The sequence below is a fragment of the Tamandua tetradactyla genome, chromosome X (genome assembly GCF_023851605.1).
Source record: "Tamandua tetradactyla isolate mTamTet1 chromosome X, mTamTet1.pri, whole genome shotgun sequence".
Lineage (NCBI taxonomy): Eukaryota > Metazoa > Chordata > Mammalia > Pilosa > Myrmecophagidae > Tamandua > Tamandua tetradactyla.
This window is the reverse complement of record NC_135353.1, coordinates 63,656,427-63,681,910: the sequence shown is the minus strand read 5'-3', so window position 1 is coordinate 63,681,910 and position 25,484 is coordinate 63,656,427. Positions and strand designations below refer to the sequence as shown.

The following is a 25,484-nucleotide window of genomic DNA, read 5'->3' as shown; positions in this document are numbered from 1 at the left end:
TTTTGGTTTTGATCATCCTTGTGGGTGTGAAGTAGTCCTGCATGTGGTTTTGATTTGCATTTTTCTAATGACTAATGATATTGAGCATCTTTTCATGTTCTTTTTGGCTATTACTATATCTTCTTTGGAGATATGTCAATTCAAATCCTTTGCCCATTTTTTTAATTGAACTATTTGTCTTTTTATTGTTGAGCTGTAACAGAACTTTGTCTTCCTAGATACAAGTTCCTTATTAGGTGTATAATTTGAATGTATTTTGTCTTATTCTTTGAGTTGTCTTTTCAATTCATTGATAATGTTTTTGAAACACAAGAACTTTACTTCTGATGATTCCAGTTTATCTAGTCTTTCTTTTGTTGTTTGAGCTTTTGGTGTCATATTTAAGAAACTGTTGCCTAATCCAAGGTCGTGTGTTTTCTTCTAAGAGTTTTATAGATTAAGCTCGTATATTTTGATCTTTGATCCATTTGGAGTTAATTGTATATAGCATGAAGTAGCACCATTTGTTGAAGAGAAAATATTTTTTCCATTTCATGTTTGTGGCACCCTTGTAAAAAAATCAGTTGGTCACAATGTGTGGCCTCATAAATGAGAGATGAAAATGAAAAGATGTTTGAAGAAGTTGAAAAAATAATCAGTAAAGCAGTTACTCTATAATAATACAATGGAACAGAGTAAAAACAGTATAGAAAAGTTATTACAATAAGCAATTGACTATATCTATGTTACATTATTCTTTATAGAGCTTAAATCAGTTAAGGTAGGTTATTTTAAACAAATGGTTCTTGACCTTTTTACTGTTAAGAACTCTTTTGAGAATCATTTTGGACAACCCTCTGCTCATGAAAATGCATGTATGACATAGACACAACATTCTTCAAACAGTTTTAGGAGGTTCAGAAATCTTTGGTTGAAAACCCTGTATTGACCTTATCCAAAGCAATCCTGATCCATAGTATGCTTTCCCAAGCTTAATTTCATAGTGCGATTCAAGTGTCACACTGACTCATGGAAAATCGAGGCCTTATTAAATTCTTCCGTTTAGCTTCCAACACAGACATTGAGGAAATGAAGCCATGCAGTTCTGGAAGACATCATAGTAGAAATGCTGTGCAAGGTGGAGATAGGCCTAGAAGAAAGAGGTATGATTCTGGAAGGGACTAAGGATGAAAAACTCAGAGGAACACAGAGAAACAAAAATAGGAGTGGAAACATATTGTTTAGAAATCTTCTTGTAAATAGTCAAGATAAACCTCAGTGAAGGAAGAAAGATGATTGAAATAAAGGTGTAGGGGAAAATGCACAGGCATTGGTAATAGACTGTCCCCGTGCTTTGCCAGTAACTAGTTGTATGTCTCTGGTTGATTTACTTAATGTTTTTTTAGCCTCTGTTTCCTAACTATAAAATTAATATGGCCTTCTCACAGCTTCCTGTAAGAATTAAATGAAATAATGTGTTTAAGGTGCTTAACACAGTATTCAGAATAAAGCAGATGCTCAATAAATGCTAGCTCCCTTCTTACTTCTTCTAGTAAGGGACCCTTCATTTAACAGTTATTTAGTACCTAGTTTTTGCAAAGCACTGTGCTGTGTATAAAAGTATGAGATATTCCCTGCCCTCAAGGAACATAATCTAGAAGAATGTTCTGGAAGCAACTAGTGGTTGAGGTAGAAAACAAGTAAATGAGAGAACTAGGTTTCTAAGCTTAGATGGTGATATTCACCAGGTAGGGAAAGTAGGAAAACGAGCAGATTTGGAAGGGAAACTAGCAGGTTCGTTTATGGACATGTTGAATTAGATCATTTGAGAGACATCAGGTGGACTTGTTTAAGGCAGTATTCTTGCCTTGAGCTGAATGTTGAAATATATGATCTCTAAAGTCTATTCCAATTCTAAGACTGTATGAAACATGTACATTTTTGTTGCTTTATTTTTTAGTCTCTATAGATGAATACTGATAGATGCATATTCTACAAAATACTAGCCAACAATTTTCAAGCATTTGTAAATTGTAAAATAAGAATACCACATATCTCGCTTTTTGAAAAGTGTTTATACAAACATATGAACCTACTAAGTCAACTGGATTCTCCACTTTTACAGCCCAGTTTCCTATAGATTTCCATTAACTAGACAGTCAGTTTAGTGCACTTAAAAGGTTTGATTTAGAAACAGCTTTTAGGTTTATATCTATTATACTTATGTGCAAGGTATAGTTGTACTCAGCATTTAATATCCTGTAAGTGATATAGGCAGAGTTCACTAATAAATGATGATATTTGAACAAATAACACCTGCAGAATCAATTTTTCAAGCCCTGATGAGGGTCTCTAGTGACAGTGAGATGATGAACAACAGTTGAGCAAAAGCAAAAGATGCCTTTCTTTTTCAGTCAATAAGATACATTTTGTATTTTTCCTCAGTTAACACTAACTTGGAATGTTTATCTTTGTTGACTTGAAGACCCATAGCAGTATGTATTAGTTCAGCTCAGAAATATGCCTGTGGGAGAACAGATGGATTGACCAAGGGTTAGTTTCTTGTCATTTGGGTCATTTCTATTCTTTTATGATGCATGCTAAAATGAAAGTTACTAGTTCTGAAAATTTCTAGCTGTCAGAAATTTTTAACTGCTCACTTTGCTAGTTTATGTGTAGATATAGATTTGTATCCTATTATTTTTAGGAAGTAAGAAAAGACACATGGGGAGGTGAACTTCATGGCAGTCTTGTGCTAGTTCATTGGGTGTTTAATAATAAAACCAAACAAATGCCACGAGATAGTATGTCTATCATTTATCAGCAATGATTGCTAAGTCAAAAAGTTGAAATAATTTCCCATTCATCTTGATGAAATGAAGGTTTTCTGAAGGTGATGGAAGAAAGGGAAAGTGAAAAAATATCACCTTTTGTCTCTAGTGATGACTCAGTTTACTAGAAATGGTATGTACCAGAAATTTCCATGTTTGGTAATAGGAAGTAATTCAAGTTTACACTTTGCAGAAGAACTTATTATCCTGTGCTGAGAAGTATATTTCTCTAAAGCTTTTCTTTTTAACTCAGGCTCACAGAATGGAACTAATTTCAAGAACTAGAGAGTTATTTTGAAATATAGCTTTGTTTTCTTTCCACTGGATGAAATAGGAGTGGCCCCTATATTTTACCTTGAAGTGAAATAGAAAATACATGAGAGAACAGAGACTGAGAGTTCTGCAGGGCCTCAGGCTCATCATAGTCCAGGACAAGAGATGTCAGTCAAGAATATGTGAAAGAATGAACAATGCTGATGTTGTGAGCTGGAATAGGAATGTTAATCAGTAAACCAAGACTCATAGGTGGCCACTTGGTTCTATTTATTAGCGCAGGAAAATAAACTCAGGCATTTGTTAAAAATGAAGGGAGAAAAAAGCTTTCTGATTAGTTCCCAAATTGCTTTCCTATTGCTCAAGGATCCCTGGGGAGTCCAATCTGTAAAGCCTCCATTGGTTAATGTATAATTATGCTACATCCACTTCACCTTTGGAAATACTTAATAACTCTTGCTTTGTATTCCTTGCAGGTGAACACCCAGCCTCTGTGGTTCTTAATGCCTCAGCAGGATTATTTTCACTAAAGATGGAAACACTGGAGTCTGAATTGACCTGTCCAATCTGCCTAGAGTTGTTTGAAGACCCTCTTCTGCTCCCTTGTGCTCATAGCCTCTGCTTCAGCTGTGCCCATCGCATCTTGGTCTCAAGCTGCAGCTCTGGTGAATCAATTGAACCCATTACTGCTTTCCAGTGCCCTACGTGCAGATATGTTATTTCACTGAACCACCGGGGTCTGGATGGCCTCAAGAGGAATGTGACCCTGCAGAACATTATTGACCGCTTCCAGAAGGCTTCAGTAAGTGGACCCAACTCCCCAAGTGAGAGCCGCAGGGAAAGGACTTACAGGCCCAACACCACCATGTCTAGTGAGCGAATTGCTTGCCAATTCTGTGAGCAGGACCCACCAAGGGATGCAGTGAAAACATGCATCACCTGTGAGGTCTCCTACTGTGACCGTTGCCTACGGGCCACGCACCCCAACAAGAAACCTTTTACCAGCCACCGTCTGGTAGAACCAGTGCCAGACACACATCTTCGAGGAATCACCTGTCTGGACCATGAGAATGAGAAAGTGAACATGTATTGTGTATCTGATGACCAACTGATCTGTGCCTTATGCAAATTGGTGGGGCGTCACCGAGACCATCAGGTGGCATCCTTGAATGATCGATTTGAGAAACTCAAGGTAAGGGATCTGGGAAGTAGGGAAGTACCCTTGCACCACTTTGTCTCTTTCTAGACAGTTATGCAGTTAGTAAGTTTCCTAATAAGATCATTTTTCCCTTATGACAAATTACTTAAATCCCAGCTGTTCTCATGAAGAATACCTCCTAATCTGCAAGCTCTCGCTGGAACCTATTTAATCAGTTGTTTAAATCTGCTTGCATTCACATGCCTTTGGCTGACTTTGGGGAGGTTAGCTCATGGCCCACCACAGAAATAGTCTGTTCAGGGAAACAGCACACTCTCTCTTCTGTCAGTGACATATTGCATGCTACATATCTTTGCTCTGATCTTTCCACCTCTTCTTTTAAGTTTGTGAATATCTGTGTAGAAGTACCTCAATTAACATGTGCTGCTTTGCAAATGTGTGTATAGCAATGGGAAAGTTGGGTGTGTCTCTGGGTGGGGTGTGGTTGGAAGTGTCTGAGTGTATGTAGGTGAGAGATTTTTGTGGAGGACATTATGTTTGTGTGCATACTTGATATATTAAAGAAACAAAGGTTTGGCACTGGCCACTAAAAAGTGCCATAAGCATTTAACATGGGGCAAATTCTAAACCTACTTTAAAACAAAACAAAAAGAAACATCGGCATACCACAACATAAGGAGGGATACTTATGAACTTAAATTTAAACTGAAAGCAATAAATATGTAATCCAGTATCAAACTGTGTTCCACTGTTCATTTTTGTGGGTTGCAGACTGAAGCACTTTTTTTGCAGTCCTTGCCTTGGAAGTTCCTAGTCTTTAATTCATGTTTAGTGGACGGTGTATTTTTGAAGTTTTTTTGTACCGTATAATATTTATATTCAAGTCTAAGTGCCTAGTTTTTAAAGCTCTACAAACTCACATTGATGTTAACAAATGTAGGATCCAGCAAATTTATTCTCAGTACCTACTTTCTATGTGGTATAAATTTTCTTAAGAACAGATCTGTTTAACAGAGATTCCAGAAAAATAACGTGTTTAAATGAATAAATGAATTACCACCCCCAAATTGGACCTGGATATGTAAGCCAAGTTAGAAAGAAAACCCAGATAGGATGGAAGGAGGGCAAGAAGGAAGTAGAGATATTCTTCCTGTCACGCTCTGGAAAATTCCTTGTAACTTATGTAAAAATTATAGTATTGGCAAGGGTAGCAATACCTATAATAGGACAGTTTCCCTTCTATAATTTCTTGCAAGCAATGTTAAGAGTATTCATACTGAATCTTTCTTTGTGGTTTTACTTATATCTAATATTTATACATTGCACAAAATTCAATGCATAATTTGTTGTTGATTTCACTCAAGGACATACTTTCATATGAATACTGCAGAAAGGAATAATCTCATTGACTTCACTTCTTAGAATCATAAAATATTAGGTCTTGGACTTGGTGAAGCCCAAGCTCTATACTTCAAAGTTGCATAAACTTAGACTTTGATAGATTAAATGATTTGGTCAAAGTCACAGAACTGATTAGTGGGAGAGGTGAATCTGGAACTCAGCCTGTAGACCCTGAATTAAGTAACCTTTTCTACCATTGCCTGCTGCCACTTTGTTTTGGACCTAAGCTTTCCCCATGAAATGGGATTTTAAACGTAATCCTATGCTCCAGCAACAGCACATTTTTTGGGTCATAGATAAAAAATTAACATCATTAAGGAAAGAACATATTATGTAAACTTACAGCTTCATAATGACAAAGGATGGGGGCAGAGCTGTGGGAAGAGTTGGGATGTAGAGAGGATGGAACAATCTCTGCCAAATATTTGCAGGTGTTGGGACTATAATAAGGCATTGGCCTTGAGAAATATTCCAAACAAATGTCTGTATCCATATGTGCTGTTGAGATAACAGAAAGACTGGATAGAATGAGTCTGTATCCACAGAACACCAGCTATTTGAAAACATCTAAAAACGTGAAAACATTGGATGATTGATTAATGTTTGGCATCATGCAGATATAGCCCTCATCTCTGGGGATGGATGGAATACAGCAGTACTTTACCGAAAGATACTTTAGGGAAGTCTGTTATTAGTCAGTAACTTTTAGAGAAAGGAAGGGTAGGTTTTGAATAGTTCCCCTTTAGTTTTTAGGAAATGTGCAGATAGTTTTGATTATAAATTAAGTGGAATTTTTTTGCTCATTTTTGAACAGAGAGTGGAAACATATGAATCATTCCCAACAGTGTGGTTTGTTATGTTGTCTGGAACATCTTGAACTCTGGGGAGGGAGAGGGAGGTACTGCTTGCGTGGAGGGGGTTCACTTTGGTTTGGTGCCAGGTGTAGAAGGATATTAGTTCTCCACATTAAGCAGAGGGGAAGTCTGACTTTTTAGTGTCACATATACTCACTTCTTTGGGTTAATTTTAAACTAGAAAAACATTTAGAATTATTCCTTTAATCTGCCTGATTCTTCCCCCAAGGAGAAAGGAGAAAGCCAGCTGTCAGAAGCTATGGGGAAACTGCTTGAGCATATTCCCCTGGCCTTGGGAGGAACCTGAGAGTCCTGGAGAAGAAGGGGAAGAATGGCAAATATATATTTAGTGATTTGCATTTATGGCTAGTAACTGATACTGTATTTCTTTTTACTTTTTGGTTCTACGGCTTCATTGTTGGGGGTTGTGATTACTCTTTGTGTACTATTTCCCTGAATAGGAGTGGCCTCTAGTATTTATTTGTTCAATAAAGAATAAACAATCCACTACGTTACAGATGAAAGGCCATAATAACCAGAAGCCAGTCTGTCTTCTTAACATGTACTCTAAATGGATTAGAAGGTTTGAGGAGCTTAATACAGTTGCCTGAATCTTATTTAGTTGTCAAGTCTACATGGAGGGTTGAGAAACAGAACACATGCCCTTAGAAGGCTACCACGTAGTTTAATTATTTCTTAAATTTCAAAGTAAATGAGTTCTTCCCCTTAGAAAAGATTGATATTATTGAATGACCTAAATGCTGGCTTTAGACAAAGCTTCAAATTTCGGTGACTGTATTTCTAACAGGTCTGAACTAGATAGTAAAAGCCTTCTGCAACTTGGTTCCCACTCTGCCCATTTATCTTTTCCTTCTCCTCTCAAACATACTGCCTTCATCCACCCAGGCTAACCTACTGTCTGCTAAACATACCATTCTCTTTTCTGACTCCTAATTTTCACTCATGTGCTTCTCTTGGCTTGCTTGGGAATCCTACCTATACTTTAGTGCTCAGTCCAAACCCCATAAGGCTACTCCAACCCACTCCAACTAAATTATAAATTCCTTGAGGCCAGGCACAGTGTCTTTTATTTCTTCAGTATTCCCCTCAATGTCTAGCACACATAGTATGTATGCTTAAGAAATCCAAATGATTTAGGTCCTCATAATGAATTTGCAGGAAGTATACCAACATCTATAACTTGCTTTCGTTCTCATAAGATATAAATTTATCTTGCCAAAATGAATACTCAGGAAGTCTGAAAAAATCTCATGTGAACTATTGACAATATTAAAACCAGTGCAAAAGTATGGCATGTCTTTATTTTTAAGTGCTTATTCCTTTTGATTCCTGATTTTCCAACTGCCTGGCTCTATGGTGACATCTGTATGAATCAGATCTGATTATTCTAATTTCTTTGAGAGTGATGTCTTCACATTTCTATGCCCACAGCCTGCCAAAAATATAGCTGATGAAAACCAGGGGGAATTGAGGAATTTCCTGAAAGGAATAAACAAGCACATTTTCTTTTTCTTATTACATTTCCACAAATTCATTGCTACAAATAATTCTTAAATGCAGATGCATTTATATATCAGAGATCTTGTTGTTATAAAATATTGCCTGGCACTAGAGTAAGCTTTTTGTCATGAGAAAGAAACATACACACATACATGCACACACACACTGAAACAGAGACTGGTGGAGACAGAGAGCTAAAGATTGCCAGACAGAGAAAGGAGATAAGAGACTTGGAGAATGTTCAAAGAAAATCCATAATGAGAGTTAAAAGGTCAGAAAATATGATATTCTAGAATCTTATCATAGCTGATTACTTCTTCTTACTCAGTCATTCTCCGTCATCCATATACCCATTCTCACTCAGTCATTTATCTACTAACCCACTTGACACCCACTTCTGTCTTCTAAAACAGATACCCTCTCAACTAATTTACCAATGGGTATTTGGCTGTTTCTGAACCAGTACAAGCATGTATATGAAAGACAGGAAGAGTAATATCTTTATAAGAGACTGGATTGAGAGAGGATATATATACACACATATATGTATACCTATATATATATAAGTATGTGTCTTTCTGCATGCTTGAGTAGCTGAGAATGACTGTGTCTGTATATCTAAGTGTATCTATAAATGTGTGTTACTGTATGTGAGGATGAGAGAGTATCTGTGTTAATCTTTTGTGGGCAGATCTGTAGATAAGTTGGGTGTGATAGGGCCATGAGTATAAAAGCTTTCTGTAGCCACCTGAGGGAGGGTTTGAACTTCAGTAGAACCTATCCTGAGATTAGGGATCTCCTTCATAAATGAGCCATATCACATATCTTGATGGTAAGAAAAGTCTTCAGTAAATGCCAAGGTGGGTTGCCAAAGATCATATCATATATAAGGGCACAGAAAAACTTGTTTCTCACTCCCTTCCCCATATAGGTATGGATCATAGTACCTAAATATAATACAAATAAAATATTTGTGTCCAGATTGGAGCTCTCTAAGGTGGTGGTGGTGATGGTGGTCCATATGTGTGTATGGAGGTGGGAGCAATATGTGTTATAGGGTTTTCTCAGCTAAACTGGCCTTTAACTCAGTCATAAAATCATTCTTGCTGACAGATCTGGCTTTTCTTTGGTCTCTTCATTGTTCAAGACTTGTCCCTTCTTGCTTATAATATATTTAAATCTGTCTGTGTTTCTGTGTATGTGCATGTGGGGGATGAAAATGCATTTTGTTCTATCTGTACTCAAACTATTTTTGAATCCTTGTTCTCTTCCATCTAAAGATTTATATTGATTCCTCTGGTTCTGTGCTCATATGGTATTAACAGGGCCATGAGTTGGAAGATGTTTTCTATTTCTTAGGTTTGAGAGCAAATTTACCAAATGGATACCCCTATTATCTGTGCTCTTATATTTTGGGTTTTTGTTGTTGTTGTTGTTATTTCTTTTGTTTAGAGTCTTTTCTTCATTTACATCTGAAAGGAGCTAACAATCATTTGTTTGAGAACAAGTTACAAAATATTGACTGAGAGATTGTTCTTGGGTTGATGAAAATCCTGTCTGTTATTGTTGAGCAAAGAAACATATTACAGAAATATAATATAGATGAAGAAAGATTAAGGAAACAAGAATTATTGAATGCAAAGAAGTGAAGATTAAGGGTGATAATTTGATAATGGCCTTCAAGTTCATGAAAGGTTGATATAATGAGATAATGTCCTTTTCTTTATCTCCTCTCAGGATAGAACAGATCATACCTAAAACTGTAGCATGAGGAATTTAAACTAGGGATTGGTTCATTCATTTAACACATAATTAAAGAACACTTACTCTGTTTAGTGAACACTTACATGTTCAAGATATTGTAGCAGGAACTGGGGACACAGGCAATAAAGTCAAGTCCCTGCCCTGAAGGAGCTTTGAGATTAATCGGGGAGATATACAAATAGATTAAAAATTCCAATTCAGTCTGGTAAGTGCCGTAACTAAGGTTTGCAAAGGATGCTTGAAGCATTGAGGAGGGGTCAGGGAAAGGAAGTCATCAAGCTCAAAAACAGGAAATCAGGAAAGGATTTGTTGGAGTAGGAGGGTCAAACTGGTGAGAGACTGTGAAGAAAGAATTGACAGGACTTGTTGAATGACGACAGTGGTTATGGACAATGGAGAGAAATAACGTAAAGTGATTTTTGAGTAGGATGTTATCAGGGACAGAAATGTGGAAATTAGAAAGCGGTATCAGTTTTGGTGAGATGATTTGACTTTAGACTTGTTGAGTTTGATGTGATTGTGGGTCATTCGACATACATTCATTCATCAAGAATTTACTGAACTCTATTAAGTGAAAGGCACCAGCGTAGGTTTTGGGATTACAATGATAAAGACAAACACAGTCCCACTCCTGGCGAATCTCAGTGTAGTGTGGGAAGAGACAATTAAGGACACAGTTACAAAATAGTGTGTTGAGTGCTATGATAGTGGACGTGTAGGAGGTTGTGAGAGTGCATAGGGAAGATATCACAAGAGACCTGGGGACAGTTTTTGAAGGTCTGTACAGGGGGTGGGGATAAAGTAGGAGATGAGTGCTCTATGCAAGAGAAAATACTTTGTTCAGATATCTGGAGGAAGGAAAGCATGGGTAACTCTCAGAATGGAAAAGGCAAGTATCCTAGAAGGATTTGAAATTGGGGCTTTTCTGGGTGACTGAAAGGTCAGGACTAGGGAGCAGGATTTGGGGTCTGTAACATAGAGATAGGGCCATACAGTAGTGAGATGAATGAGGGACAAAGATTGAGTCTTGATGCATACTAATGGCCTAGAAGTTAGATGTGAAGGAAAAGCAGGTGAAGGAGAAAGAAGACGTACATGAGAGGCAGGAACCGAAGAAGAATAGTGCAGGTGGAGTACAATATTGAGGCCTCTGGGAAAGTCAAGTTGGCTTTTGATCAGTATCCTGAGTGTTATCAAGACAAACCCTGGATTTGGGTTTTTAGTACCGGTTTTCTTTTAGGAGGTTCAAATAATAATGTACACATTTAATCTAGAATTTTAATTATTCTTTGCACCTGCAGATAGGGGAAAGAAAAGGATGCAGAATGGTTTGTACAGCATTCTTGATAAGGGTGTGGGGGAGGGGTGGGTCTTTGCTCCATGGTTTCCGAACTTTCTGAAAAGAAGGGGCATGGCAACCTGTTTCACTTGGCTGAGCTACAATGTCTGGTCATTTTCTAACAAATTGCAAGTAGAATAGACCTTAACAGCCAGTATCTCACCTGCATCTCATTCTGGAATGTAGTCTGTGCCTATACAACAGCAAATAAATGTTTGGGGAAGGAATCAGCTCTGGCATAAGGATGTGGGCTTCAGTTTGTGGACCAGATGGTGTGTTCTGCTGTTGAAAGACCATATGTAATTGATACATAAAGTGGCAGACTGAAGCAAAAGCAAAATAAGTATTTTAAGACAAGCAGTTAAAAAAAGAAGGGAGAATGTGACCCTAAAAGCTTGTAAAGATTCTGGCCACTGATTTTTGGAAGAGCTGGGAATGTAACTGTGTGGACAGTATGTCATAAAAGACCACATCAAAGATTATTTTAAAAGATGAAATTGTCTTACGTGAATTGGGAAGGCCAGGTTTGCTGTGGGTGGGCCTTTCTTCCCTTCTTTCCCCTGCCACCACTATTTGGTTTAAGGAGTGAAAGCCATAGGCACCACAATTCAATTCCCACATCAGAATAGTTGGAATCTTGTCTAGGTTTAGAAAATGTTCTCATTATATCTTTTAGAAATCAAGAGAAAATACAGGCTCTCCATGGCAATCCTACATGTTTCACTAAAACAAACAGAAAGCCTCTTTTCTTTTTAGGCTTCAGAACTTCCTGTGTTGGGTAGGAGTGTGTAAGTGTGCTCATATATATGTGAACACGTGTGCCTTCATGGAGTATGACAGTTGTAAATTGTGGTCCAGTTTGTGCCATAAGGGGACTCTTTCTTTCTTTAAGGAAGAGCTGGAGTTTAGATGTATGACCAGGATTCTTGAGGAAACCAATGAGAAAGTTACACAGAAATAGAGCAGTGAAAAAAGAATAATTATTTGAGAGGGTTAGAGAAGCCATTTCTTTCTTTTTTTTTTTCTTTTTTAAGCCATTTCTTTTTTATGAGATACTGTCTGGAAAAAGAATGGCCTTGTGCTTGGCTTTCTCAGAAATGGCAAAACATTTTCCTCTTTAGGAAGGGTATAACAGAACACAAAAAGGCCAAGTCTATCCAACACAAATGAAGTGGAACTTGGGTAAAAATAGAATCTGTGCAGACTGCCAGTTTAGTTAGCTCAGGCCTTTTAAAAATCTCAATTATGGAAATCAGAGAAATCTTCCCTTTACTTTGTGCTGTTTAGGCTATTGTACAATTTTATAAGAGCTATAATAATGTAGTCATCTGGAAATGGACTTGGTCTCACAATTTCAGAAGCTCAAAATGGCTTCTCTAACTCTCACAAGGGGGGAAGCATAGAATAAACCAGAGGTAACCTCCTGCAGCAGGAAATGGGAGCTTCATCCTGCTACCCCTGCCAACCTCCTGTACCCTGTTTCCTCCCAGGCAGATATCGCCATTCCAATCTCTGCTGCTGCATTGGCTCTTTCACTGTCATGGTTCAACTGTTCTGAGAAAGCCACTGACTGGCCTTAGGCAGAGGGAGCTTGTCCAGCCATTAACTGGACAGCAAAGAAAAAAGCAGAACAAAGCAACAAAGGGGCACATTTAGTTTTACATAAGGAGATTTTCCACACACTGTAGTAGCTTACAAGCTGCCAGAATGCACTGTACCAGAAATGGAACAACTTTTATAAAGTGAATTTAATAATTTACAAGTTTACATTTCAAAGGAAGTAAAAGTGTCCAAATTAAGGCACCAACAAGAGGTTACCTTCACTCAAGAAAGGCTGATGGGTCTAGAACACTTTGTCAGCTGGGTAGCACATGGCTTGCATTTGTTGGTTCCTTGCTCCTGGGCTCCATTGCTTTCAGCCTCTGTTCCTGTGGGGATTCCTCACTTGGCTTCTCTCTGACTGGCTTTCATCTCTTGGCTTCCTTTGGCTCTCTCCAGGTTCTGGCTTGTTTAACATCTCACGGCGACATCTGCTGGGCTCCGATTACCTCCAAACATCTGTGTCTCTGTTCTCCAAGTTTTGGCATCTATGTCAGTTCTGCTCTGAAGTTTCTGTCGGCTGTGTTGTTTCTGTCTCTCTCCAAATGTTTCCTCTTTTAAACGACTCCAGGAAACTAATCAAGACCCACCTGGATTGGGTGGAGTCACATCTCCAGCTAGCCAGAAGGCCACATCCACAATTGGGTGTGCCACACCTTGTGGAGATAATGTAATCAAAAGTTTCCAGCCTATAGTATTGAATTAGAATTAAGAGAAATGGCTGCCTCCATAAGATTGAATCAGGATTAAAACATGGCTTTTTGGGGTACGTAATATTTTCAAACTAGCACACACACACACTTACATATTCATGTAGATATATATGCTCTATATACTCAGCCAGAGTATAGACGAGATAATTACTTGGCCGAATCAATCAAATCATTTAAGTTTAGAGTGGCCCCAATTTTTTCGTTTTAAATGATTCATCAGTACTAGGCATAATATGGAGGGGCTGAGAACATAGACTGCATAATTGCTTCAATTCTCTGCCTCCCTTTGCATGTGTTCATTTTTGAGAGTCAATTCCAATTTGAGAGGGGACTTTAATTCCTTGTAATTGAATAGGAAGTGAGTAAGTAAATGTTCGGTGTTTTCCTCAAATTATGTCTCATAATGTAAGAAAACAGTGGCAAAAAGCCATCAACAGATGGTGTTTTCATTAGCCAAAGATTTATTTTTCAAAGCATTTTCATACTAATGAAGTAAGGTTGAAATTAGAGTCATCTTGTCAGTTCTAGTTTTGTGTTGTTAAAATATGCTGGCATTCTGCATATTGCTAGGGGGCCAGAGGGAAGTAAGTACCATAATTTTGTGATGGTAACCCAAGTTCCATAGTCTAACCAGATCCAAAATTATGTGTTCAGCCCTAATTTTTGTTTTCAGTGGCTTTATATAGAAACTGTGAGTCTCAGTTCTGGGCCATAAATGAATAACACACAGCAGGGATTTTAGCTCTGCTCTGCACTATGAATTATTTATAAGATATCAGTTTCATGACAAGTGTTTCAACAGGTTGCATGTACTTGTTAGAAAACATTCTCCCAATGGAATTCCATGTTTTAATAGAATAACATCATAGTTTGAAATGCAGATTTCTAATATTGTTTCTGCTCTGGGTTTATCAATCTACCTTATATTTGCCTAATATGTCGATATACTCATTTGTGATACCTGGGATTTCCACTTATCTAGGAATCTGGACCACTCTGGCTAGAGAAAATCACACATTGATTGGATTTATTACCAAGTCCCACTCTCTAACTTAAGCTGGGTCTCTTCATCAGATTTCAGCTCTACAATATTCACTTTATGACCAAACTTTTGAAAAGATAGTCTCAACTTGCAGCCTCCACTTTTTTATTACCAATTTATTTCTTAACCCTACACTTCCAAAACACCACCGAGACTCCTTTTTCAAAGGTCACTGGCAACTTTTAATTACCAAATCCAGCTGCCTTTTATCAATTCTCATATTTCTTGAACTCTCTGCTGATTCTACAGTGACAAATCTTTTCTTTTCTTTTTATTAGAGAAGTTGTAGGTTAATAGAAAAAGCATGCATAAAATACAAATCTTATTTGGAACATCACCTTTCTCTTCATTGTCCTCTTAGATATATTCATGGAAACAGTACCAAAGGAATCAAGGAGCCACATGTACTTAGTATATAGGAAAGGGGCCAAATACATTAGTTCCCTCTCTTACCCTGTGCCCCTCCCCATCTCGCCACCAAAAGCATGAACCTTGAACAATGACAAACCATAGGAATCATTGAGACAGCAACAAAGCAATAAACACGAACAGGTGAAAGAATGCTAGCAGAATATGGACCAGGAAATTGGGATATTACATTTTTAAAAAGTTTTTAATGCAATTTTATTGAGATATGTTCATATACTGTACAATCCATCCAAAGCATACAATCAGTGGCTCACAGTGTCATCATATATTTGCATTCATCACCACCATCAATTTAAGAACATTTTCATCATTCTGAAAAAAAAAGAAATAAAAATAAAAAAGAAAACACAAAATATCTCATATCCCTTATCTTCCCCTATTATTTTATTTATTATTATTTTTTGGGGGGGTGCATGGTCTGGGAATCGAACCCAGGTCTCCCGCATGAAAGGCGAGCATTCTACTACTGAATCACCCATGCACCTATTCCCTTATTATTTTTAACAGTTTTATTCACACACCATACAATCCATCCTATGTGTACAATCCATGGCTCTTGGTATAATCACATAGTTATGCATTCAACACTATAGTTAATATGAAAACATTCTCATTTCTTCTGAAGAAAAAATCCAGTACCCATTATATCCCCCTATTATTGACACTTAGTATTGGTATAGTGCCTTTGTTACTATTGATGCAAGAATATTACAATGCTACTGTTAATGATAAACCTTAGTTTACATTAACCCTATTTTTCCATATACCACCCTATTATTAACACCTGGTAATAGTGACATATGTTCTAATTTTCTGTTATTTATACAATTAACCACCATCATTGTCTACTCTAGGTTTTGCTAAGTTATACAGTCCCAGTTTTTATCCTCTAGCTTTCCTTCTGGTGAACTACCCAACTCTAGCCTTCCTCTTTCAACCATACTCAGGGTATTACTTTGTGAACAAACTTTGTTGGAATAGTAAGTGAGACAGGAATAGATATTGGGATGGGTTCTGGAGGAGAAGCAGCTGCCAAAGCTGAAGACTTGTGAGTGGGGAAGAAAAAAAAGTCTGTGATACATCTAGGGTGAGATCGCATTCTATTTCTCACATACAAAATGGGGGAGTGTAGCTTGCTCAATTGAAGATTCCCTTGAGTGCTGGCTACTATTGTCCATATGTTATATTAAACAGATTTGCAAAGTTCTTATAATATTTACCTAACAGGACCTATGTACCAATAAGCAATAGTAAGCAAAGGATGTCCTATCTTGATACAATCAGGCTTTGCATTTTGATGTCTGGTTTCTTCATGAGCCATTCCTTAGTACCAAAAAAAAGGGAAAGCTTTGCGGAATACGATGCTAGATTTTGTTGAATCCCATACTTAAAATATATTTTTTCCTGAAGGGGCCCACTGATAAATATAAAATGTTATCAACAAGAAGACAAAAAAAATCATGTAATATTGGGGCAAAGCTCAGACTGAAGACTGGAGACTTGGGATCCAATCCTGGCTTTGTCAAATGCTAGTTGTATGATGGTGCAAAACTCTTTATCCCTCCTCTGAAGCTCAGTTTTCTTATCTGTAAAATGCTGCCATCTCCTACATCATGGGGTTTTAGGATTATTACATGATATGTATGAAATTGCCTAGCATAATGTCTGGCAAGTAGTGGTAACAATTTAATAAATTATAGTTTCTCTAGTATACTTACCATTAAAATAAATCCTGTTCTCCCTATGTCACAGGATTATTGTGAGGACAAAATGAGATCTTGACTATGAAATATTTTGAAAAGTTAGAAATATCATAGAAAGCATAGGCTGTTTTAATGTCATTAAATTCCTATATCCAAAGTCATGAACGTAATCTCTTCCCTAGTAATGATAGTCAGGAACAAATATACAACACCATTAATTAGCACCTAGTTAGGAACAAATATACAGCACCATTAATTAATTAATATACAGCACCTAGAACAGCACTTGGCACATAGTAAGTGCTCAGTGAATATTTGGAATATTTGTCGACTGACTGGTCTCCACGTGATATTGGGTCTCAAACTCATTGAATATTTGTTTTTTTTCTCCCTCTTCCCTGTTTCCCTCTGGCTCCACATTCTGCGATGATAGCAAACTCTGGAGATGAACCTCACCAACCTGGTTAAGCGCAACAGTGAACTAGAAAATCAAATGGCCAAACTAATACAGATCTGTCAGCAGGTGGAGGTATGTAACAGAAACATTTGTGATTCTTTCAGAGGATCTGAGTCGGACTATCTGTTGGGATGGGAGATGGAGGGCTTCAGTTTTGCCATAGTGTAGTTTAGTCATTTGGGGTTAATGACTGTATGGTAGTTCTAAGAAGTTTCTTCCTTTAAGATGCTTGTTCAAGAATAGTGGCAGATATGTATTGTTTTTTTAAAGAGCAGATGGTGGTGATGAGTTGGGGGTCAGCTGTCCCAGAGGTAGTTCTTTCTCCTTTCCAAGCAGCAGGCAGTATGAAAATCAGACATGAAGTGTGTTTCTTTCCTCACCAAACTGGACATTAAAGCTCTTAAAGAGATTACAGGGGTATTGTAGGGAAATTGGGAATCCTGGACCCTTGGAGGTAGGGTGAGGTTTGTTTAGGGCAGTATTATTTCTATAATAATATTACTCCTCTTCCCAGCCTCTCCTCCCTTCCTCCCCTGCCTGTGGTCCTACTAATACCATGCACCCTACCTGGTCCTTGCTGATCAACTCTCCACTTATTCTCATCATCAACAAATGGCATATATGTGAAAGTTTTCTGAGAATTGTAAAGTGCTGTACAAGTGTAAGGTTTTTAAAAAATTGTTGCCTACGTCAAATCTTAGAGCATAGCTTAGAAGAGGATTTGACCTCTTCTTAAGTGGACATAAGAGAAAGATGTTATTTCTATCTCCTTCTCAAGAGCATGGAAACTTCACTGTAGAATTTGGTTTGGGGTTGATTTTGTTGGAGCAGCGATGGTAGGGTTTAAATTGTAAAATAGGGTCAGATAAAATATTATAGGACTCCCCATGGACAGTGGTTGGACAAAAATGTTTCTAATTCTATGGTAGGGTTTAAATTGTAAAATAGGGTCAGATAAAATATTATAGGACTCCCCATTGACAGTGGTTGGACAAAAATGTTTCTAATTCTATTTACAATCTGATAGTCTAGTTCTAATCTTACTTGAATGAAAGATAAATGTAATGGTACAACTTTATTTTATTTTAAGCAGTAAAATAATTTTTTTTTGCATTTTTTTATTAATTAAAAAAATTAACTAACACAACATTTAGAAATCATTCCATCCTACATATGCAATCAGTAATTCTTAATATCATCACATAGATGTATGATCATCATTTCTTAGTACATATGCATAGATTTAGAAAAAGAAACAGCAAGACAACAGAAAAAGAAATAAAATGATAATATAGAGAAAAAATAAAAATAAAAATAAAAAATACAAAAATATATAAGAAAAAAAACAACTATAGCTCAGATGCAGCTTCATTCAGTGTTTTAACATAATTACATTACAATTAGGTAGTATTGTGCTGTCCATTTTTTTTTTTTTTTTAGAAATCATACCATTCTACATATGCAATCAGTAATTCTTAACATCATCACATAGATGCATGATCGTCGTTTCTTAGTACATTTGCATTGGTTTAGAAGAACTAGCAATATAACCAAAAAAGATATAGAATGTTAATATAGAGAAAAAAAATAAAAGTAATAATAGTAAGAACAAAACAAAACAAAACAAAACAAAAACCTATAGCTCGGATGCAGCTTCATTCAGTGTTTTAACATGATTACTTTACAATTAGGTATTATTGTGTTGTCCATTTTTGAGTTTTTGTATCTAGTCCTGTTGCACAGTCTGTATCCCATCAGCTCCAATTACCCATTATCTTACCCTGTTTCTAACTCCTGCTGAACTCTGTTACCAATGACATATTCCAAGTTTATTCTCGAGTGTCGATTCACATCATTGGGACCATACAGTATTTGTCTTTTAGTTTTTGGCTAGACTCACTCAGCATAATGTTCTCTAGGTCCATCCATGTTATTACATGCTTCATAAGTTTATCCTGCCTTAAAGATGCATAATATTCCATCGTATGTATATACCACAGTTTGTTTAGCCACTCGTCTGTTGATGGACATTTTGGCTGTTTCCATCTCTTTGCAATTGTAAATAATGCTGCTATAAACATTGGTGTGCAAATGTCCGTTTGAGTTTTTGCCCTTAAATCCTTTGAGTAGATTCCCAGCAATGGTATTGCTGGGTCATATGGCAATTCTATATTCAGCTTTTTGAGGAACCACCAAACTGCCTTCCACAGTGGTTGCACCATTTGACATTCCCACCAACAGTGGATAAGTGTGCCTCTTTCACCGCATCCTCTCCAGCACTTGTCATTTTCTGTTTTGTTGATAATGGCCATTCTGGTGGGTGTGAGATGATATCTCATTGTGGTTTTGATTTGCATTTCTCTAATGGCCAGGGACATTGAGCATCTCTTCATGTGCCTTTTGGCCATTTGTATTTCCTCCTCTGAGAGGTGTGTATTCAAGTCTTTTTCCCATTTTGTAATTGGGTTGGCTGTCTTTTTGTTGTTGAGTTGAACAATCTCATTATAAATTCTGGATACTAGACCTTTATCTGATATGTCGTTTCCAAATACTGATTCCCATTGTGTAGGCTGTCTTTCTACTTTCTTGATGAAGTTCTTTGATGCACAAAAGTGTTTAATTTTGAGGAGTTCCCATTTATTTATTTCCTTCTTCAGTGCTCTTGCTTTAGGTTTAAGGTCCATAAAACTGCCTCCAATTGTAAGATTCATAAGATATCTCCCTACATTTTCCTCTAATGTTTTATGGTCTTAGACCTAATGTTTAGATATTTGATCCATTTTGAGTTAACTTTTGTGTAGGGTGTGAGATATGGGTCTTCTTTCATTCTTTTGCATATGGATATCCAGTTCTCTAGGCACCATTTGTTGAAGAGACTGTTCTGTCCCAGGTGAGTTGGCTTGACTGCCTTATCAAAGATCAAATGTCCATAGATGAAAGGGTCTATATCTGAGCACTCTATTCGATTCCATTGGTCGATATATCTATCTTTATGCCAATACCATGCTGTTTTGGCCACTGTGGCTTCATAATATGCCTTAAAGTCAGGCAGTGCAAGACCTCCAGCTTCGTTTTTTTTCCTCAAGATGTTTTTAGCAATTCGGGGCACCCTGCCCTTCCAGATAAATTTGCTTATTGGTTTTTCTATTTCTGAAAAATAAGTTGTTGGGATTTTGATTGGTATTGCATTGAATCTGTAAATCAATTTAGGTAGGATTGACATCTTAACTATATTTAGTCTTCCAATCCATGAACACGGTATGCCCTTCCATCTATTTAGGTCTTCTGTGATTTCTTTTAGCAGTTTTTTGTAGTTTTCTTTATATAGGTTTTTTGTCTCTTTAGTTAAATTTATTCCTAGGTATTTTATTCTTTTAGTTGCAATTGTAAATGGGATTCGTTTCTTGATTTCCCCTTCCGCTTGTTCATTGCTAGTGTATGGAAATGCTACAGATTTTTGAATGTTGATCTTGTAACCTGCTACTTTGCTGTACTCATTTATTAGCTCTAGTAGTTTTGTTGTGGATTTTTCCGGGTTTTCGATGTATACTATCATATTGTCTGCAAACAGTGATAGTTTTACTTCTTCCTTTCCTATTTTGATGCCTTGTATTTCTTTTTCTTGTCTAATTGCTCTGGCTAGAACCTCCAACACAATGTTGAATAATAGTGGTGATAGTGGACATCCTTGTCTTGTTCCTGATCTTAGGGGGAATGTTTTCAATTTTTCCCCATTGAGGATGATGTTAGCTGTGGGTTTTTCATATATTCCCTCTATCATTTTAAGGAAGTTCCCTTGTATTCCTATCCTTTGAAGTGTTTTCAACAGGAAAGGATGTCGAATCTTGTCAGATGCCTTCTCTGCATCAATTGAGATGATCATGTGATTTTTCTGCTTTGATTTGTTGATATGGTGTATTACATTCATTGATTTTCTTATGTTGAACCATCCTTGCATACCTGGGATGAATCCTACTTGGTCATGATGTATAATTCTTTTAATGTGTTGTTGGATACGTTTTGCTAGAATTTTATTGAGGATTTTTGCATCTATATTCATTAGAGAGATTGGCCTGTACTTTTCTTTTTTTGTAATATCTTTGCCTGGTTTTGGTATGAGGGTGATGTTGGCTTCATAGAATGAATTAGGTAGTTTTCCCTCTGCTTCGATTTTTTTGAAGAGTTTGAGGAGAGTTGGTACTAATTCTTTCTGGAATGTTTGATAGAATTCACATGTGAAGCCGTCTGGTCCTGGACTTTTCTTTTTAGGAAGCTTTTGAATGACTGATTCCATTTCTTTACTTGTGATTGGTTTGTTGAGGTCATCTATGTCTTCTTGAGTCAAAGTTGGTTGTTCACGTCTTTCCAGGAACCCGTCCATTTCCTCTAAATTGTTGTATTTATTAGCGTAAAGTTGTTCATAGTATCCTGTTATTACCTCCTTTATTTCTGTGAGGTCAGTAGTTGTGTCTCCTCTTCCATTTCTGATCTTATTTATTTGCATCCTCTCTCTTCTTCTTTTTGTCAATCTTGCTAAGGGCCTATCAATCTTGTTGATTTTCTCATAGAACTGACTTCTGGTCTTATTGATTTTCTCTATTGTTTTCATGTTTTCAATTTCATGTATTTCTGCTCTAATCTTTGTTATTTCTTTCCTTTTGCTTGCTTTGGGATTAGTTTGCTGTTCTTTCTCCAGTTCTTCCAAGTGGACAGTTAATTCCTGCATTTTTGCCTTTTCTTCTTTTCTGATATAGGCATTTAGGGCAATAAATTTCCCTCTTAGCACTGCCTTTGCTGCGTCCCATAAGTTTTGATATGTTGTGTTTTCATTTTCATTCGCCTCGAGGTATTTGCTAATTTCTCTTGCAATTTCTTCTTTGACCCACTCGTTGTTTAGGAGTGTGTTGTTGAGCCTCCACGTATTTGTGAATTTTCTGGCACTCTGCCTATTATTGATTTCCAACTTCATTCCTTTATGATCCGAGAAAGTGTTGTGTATGATTTCAATCTTTTTAAATTTGTTAAGACTTGCTTTGTGACCCAGAATATGGTCTATCTTTGAGAATGATCCATGAGCACTAGAGAAAAAGGTGTATCCTGCTGTTGTGGGATGTAATGTCCTATAAATGTCTGTTAAGTCTAGCTCATTTATAGTAATATTCAGATTCTCTATTTCTTTATTGATCCTCTGTCTAGATCTTCTGTCCATTGATGAGAGTGGTGAATTGAAGTCTCCAACTATTATGGTATATGAGTCTATTTCCCTTTTCAGTGCTTGCAGTGTATTCCTCACGTATTTTGGGGCATTCTGGTTCGGTGCGTAAATATTTATGATTGTTATGTCTTCTTGTTTAATTGTTCCTTTTATTAGTATATAGTGTCCTTCTTTGTCTCTTTTAACTGCTTTACATTTGAAGTCTAATTTGTTGGATATTAGTGTAGCCACTCCTGCTCTTTTCTGGTTGTTATTTGCATGAAATATCTTTTCCCAACCTTTCACTTTCAACCTATGTTTATCTTTGGGTCTAAGATGTGTTTCCTGTAGACAGCATATAGAAGGATCCTGTTTTTTAATCCATTCTGCCAATCTATGTCTTTTGATTGGGGAATTCAGTCCATTGACATTTAGTGTTATTACTGTTTGGATAATATTTTCCTCTACCATTTTGCCTTTTGTATTATATATATCATATCTGATTTTCCTTCTTTCTGCACTCTTCTCCATACCTCTCTCTTCTGTCTTTTTGTATCTGACTCTAGTGCTCCCTTTAGTATTTCTTGCAGAGCTGGTTTCTTGGTCACAAATTCTCTCAGTGACTTTTTGTCTGAGAATGTTTTAATTTCTCCCTCATTTTTGAAGGATAATTTTGCTGGATATAGGAGTCTTGGTTGGCAGTTTTTCTCTTTTAGTAATTTAAATATATCATCCCACTGTCTTCTAGCTTCCATGGTTTCTGCTGAGAAATCTATACATAGTCTTATTGGGTTTCCCTTGTATGTGATGGATTGTTTTTCTCTTGCTGCTTTCAAGATCCTCTCTTTCTCTTTGACCTCTGACATTCTAACTAGTAAGTGTCTTGGAGAACGCCTATTTGGGTCTAATCTCTTTGGGGTGCTCTCCACTTCTTGGATCTGTAATTTTAGGTCTTTCATAAGAGTTGGGAAATTTTCAGTGATAATTTCTTCCATTAGTTTTTTTCCTCCTTTTCCCTTCTCTTCTCCTTCTGGGACCCCCACAACATGTATATCTGTGCGGTTCATATTGTCCTTGAGTTCCCTGATACCCTGTTCAAATTTTTCCATTCTTTTCCCCATATTTTCTGTTTCTTTTTGGAATTCAGATGTTCCATCCTCCAAATCACTAATTCTATCTTCTGTCTCTTTAAATCTATCATTGTAGGTATCCATTGTTTTTTCCATCTTTTCTACTTTATCCTTCACTTCCATAAGTTCTGTGATTTGTTTTTTCAGTTTTTCTATTTCTTCTTTATGTTCAGCCCATGTCCTCTTCATGTCCTCCCTCAATTTATCGATTTCATTTTTGAAGAGGTTTTCCATTTCTGTTCGTATATTCAGCATTAGTTGTCTCAGCTCTTGTATCTCATTTGAACTATTGGTTTGTTCCTTTGACTGGGCCATATTCTCAATCTTCTGAGCGTGGACCGTTATCTTATGCTGCTGGCATCTGGGCATTTAGTCAGATTTCCCTGGGTGTCGGACCCAACAAGGTTGTAAGATTTTTCTGTGAAATCTCTGGGTTCTGTTTTTCTTATCCTGCCCAGTAGGTGGCGCTCGTGGCACACGTTTGTCTGCGGGTCCCATCAGTAAAAGGTGCTGTGGGTCCTTTAACTTTGGAAAACTCTCGCCGTCCGGGAGGTTCACTAGCCGAAGCGGCTTGGAAGAGTGCCAGCCGGCCCGGGTCCAAACGCGGGGAGGGTCGCTGGCCGCCGCAGCCCGGGAAAGCACCCGTCCGAATTTCCCAGTCGGCCCGGGTCGCCAGCTACAGCGGCCCGCCCAGGAGAGTGCACATTCCCGGGGAGTCACGGGTTTGGAAGGACCCCCCTCATCGCTGTTCTCTGCGGCCTGGGGATTTCCAATCCAATTCTCTCAGTTGGTCCGGGGGGCCGTGCGTGGTGTGGGCCCCAGCCGCCGTGGTTTGAGGGGACCGCCTGTCCAATTCTCCCAGCCGGCCCGGGAAGGGGGAAGGGAGTGACTCCGGCCGCTTGCCGCCCCGCCCGGTGAAGCCCGCGCCCCTCGGCGATCTCACCAGAGCGGGTTCTCTCAGCCAGCTAGCCGTTCCAGGATGGAGTACGCTGTCTTTTTATCTCTGTTGTGGCTTTGGGAGCTGTTCTGTATCGTTTCTACTCCCCTAGTAGCTGTCCTGGAGGAGAAACTAAGATCCGCGCGTCTTACTAAGCCGCCATCTTCTCCGGAAGTCCAGTAAAATAATTTTATTAAGATTTCTTCTGAATCCCACCTGCAGCTTCCTATTTAAGAGACTGTGGAGAATATTCTTGTAAGGAAAATAATCCTCTTATTATATCAATAACAACCTTCTGCCTGTTTGGATTTCTTAGATTATTGGGTTTCTTAAAGTAGGGCATGTTTTTATGTTGAACATGCAGTAGCAATTTAATCTTACTGGGTACTTCATTTGTGGGAAAGAGTGGTCTTATACATAGTGTATGTAGAATAATGATTAAATTCAGGTGTGAGATTCTGGAGTGAGTTGCAGTGGTTTAGGAAGAGGCATAGTGAGTGAAAAGAAAGAACACTAGAATGTGAGTTGGAAAATTGGGTTCTAGACTTAGCTCTGTCCTTAAGTGGAAGTATAAACTTGAGTAAGTTATTTGGATTCTCAGCTTTAGTCTCCTTATCTGTAAAATGAGGGTTTGAAATGGCCTCATGACCTTCAGTGTCTCTTTCCAATTCTATAGGCCATAGAATCATGGCCTATAATTCATAAGCCATCATTTTTTTTTTGACAACTCCTGCATCAGGTTTATTTGTGCAAATAACACAGGAGGACCCAGCCAAATGCAGATGGCAGCCCAGGGATCACAGCACCTTACTTGGATCAGTAACCTGAGCTGGAGCTGGAGGCTGAGCCTTGATTTGATCCTTGGTCTTGAATTTTGGTAGGCAGAGTTTGAGAGCCTTGGTGATGTGTATGCAAGCGAGCTACCCTGAGCTTGGGGTGGGCAATGTAGACAAGTTGATTGAGCTTGCAGCTACCACTCTTTGGGATCTTGGACTTGACCTCCTTGGGCTTTACAAAGGCCTTGATGGCCTCTGAATGTGTGCTCATGGCCTTGGCATTGTTAGTCTACATCTTCTTCAGGCCCTTCTTGTTACACTTCTTGGCGAAGTACAAGTTCCTCAAGAACTTGGGGCCAACCACCTTAAGAGATTCATATCTT

The 25,484-nt window shown here is 37.8% G+C and overlaps 1 protein-coding gene across 3 annotated transcripts in view; it reads left to right on the top strand.

The window, feature by feature from the left end:
• Nucleotides 1-25,484, top strand: part of MID2 (midline 2) — a 124,911-nt gene that overhangs the window by 9,998 nt on the left and 89,429 nt on the right. For all 3 annotated transcript variants that reach the window (XM_077146121.1, XM_077146120.1, XM_077146122.1), the window contains exons 2-3: nt 3,560-4,275; nt 17,041-17,136. In XM_077146121.1, the coding sequence (XP_077002236.1) occupies nt 3,616-4,275; nt 17,041-17,136 (756 nt within the window). In that variant the 5' untranslated portion in view covers nt 3,560-3,615. The remainder of the gene's footprint in view (nt 1-3,559; nt 4,276-17,040; nt 17,137-25,484) is intronic.